Genomic DNA, 1448 nt, shown 5'->3' on the forward strand with positions numbered 1-1448 from the left:
AATTTATGAGCTCTAATTGGATATACTCTTTGCTGTAGTATTGTTTCTCGACTCTGATTTTCCATTAGAGGCTCGCATAGGAGTTTGAAATACACGTTTTAACCCTCTGCGCCACAAAGCCGATCCCTGAAATACACATTTTAAACAGCCCGCGTCTACTCTTCAGTGTCTCAGAACCGCCACTTCCTCAAGGCTTAAGTAACCTAGCAACCAAGCGTCGCAGGCGGAGACTTCCGGGACCCCAAACCTTGGTGGTCCAATGCGCTCAGCGGAGCCGCCGCAGAGGCCGATGGGACGGTGAAAACTGCGCGACCGCCGCCGGCGCGGTTACCATGGCGACGCGCCGTGAGGCTTCGGTGGAAATGGCGGTTTGGTCTATCTTCCCCGCCTCGGGTTTGATAGCGTTTCTCCTGTTGGTGTGCTCCAGCGTTTCCCATACCCAGACCTTCTCATTCCCTTTTCGGCAGCCGAGGACGTGCGGCCGCAACCAGTACTTCGATATATCTGCACTCTCCTGTGTCCCGTGTGGAGCCAACCAGAGGCAGAGTCCTGGAGGTGAGACCGTTTGGAGTGGGCCTGGCTTTTAACGCTCCCTTTCCCGGCGCAGTCCCCAGGCCGAGACACCTTTTCGTCTGCAGGGGGAATGTTTCATAAATGTTACGTGTCGACGCCTGAGAAAAGGGTTTCCTCTGGAGATCGCAGTTGGTCCACTAAGGACTTTGGGGAACCCTGAGTCCGCTATCGGTCATGGAAATCGTTAGGGCGGCACCTGGAAAGCCTCCTACCGTTATTAGAAAAGTTATGGTAGAGAAGAAATCTGAGGTGAAGGAAAGATTTGGGAAGAAATGGGAATTGGCACTTGCAAACTTTAATAATCCTGTATCTTTTTTTTAAGTCTCAGAAATTTAGAGCTAGAGGAGACTTAACTATGATCACTTCATTCTCCCCAGTACAAACAGGGAAAATGAAGCCCAGATGAGGTTGATGACTTCTGGGTCTTCTGAACTGGGGACTGGAAGAATTCATGTCTCTTTGCCCTCAGTCTCAACCCATGTATTTCCACTTACATTGTGCCTCTAATATAGATTTTTTTAAAAGGACTTATCTCCCTCTTATTGTTGAAAATAAGTGATTGCTTGTAAAGTCTCTTTAGATTAAGTTTTTTTTTCCTAAAACGTTCAGCATTTGGTCTTAGTTCTCACAGAAGTTGCTCAGAAGTCTTTTCTCATATTCCAAAGTCAGATTTTTTAAAAAGAATTATTTATTTGAAAGCCATAGTAACAGAAAGAGGAAAACAATGAGAAAGAAATCTTCCATCCACTGGTTCACCTCCCAGATAACTGAAGCTAGGAGCTTGAAACTCTGGCACAGGCATGTCTGGGGCTCAAGTAGTTAGGCCATTCCTGGTTGCTTTCCCAGGCACAATAGCAGGAAGTGCAGAATAGCTG

The 1448-nt window shown here is 47.2% G+C and overlaps 1 protein-coding gene across 9 annotated transcripts in view; it reads left to right on the forward strand.

Annotated features, from left to right (window-relative positions):
• The first annotated feature begins 293 nt into the window (after positions 1 to 293).
• Positions 294 to 1448, forward strand: part of TMEM67 (transmembrane protein 67) — a 123102-nt gene continuing 121947 nt past the window's right edge. For 8 of the 9 annotated variants that reach the window (XR_011389224.1, XR_011389225.1, XR_011389226.1 and 5 more), the window contains exon 1: positions 294 to 555. Coding sequence is in view for 1 of the 9 variants with exons in the window: in XM_070075288.1 (XP_069931389.1) it covers positions 333 to 555 (223 nt within the window). In the remaining 8 variants the exon portion in view is untranslated. The remainder of the gene's footprint in view (positions 556 to 1448) is intronic. The other variant, XM_070075289.1, reaches the window with a different exon arrangement.

This window comes from Oryctolagus cuniculus, chromosome 6, assembly GCF_964237555.1.
Source record: "Oryctolagus cuniculus chromosome 6, mOryCun1.1, whole genome shotgun sequence".
NCBI lineage: Eukaryota > Metazoa > Chordata > Mammalia > Lagomorpha > Leporidae > Oryctolagus > Oryctolagus cuniculus.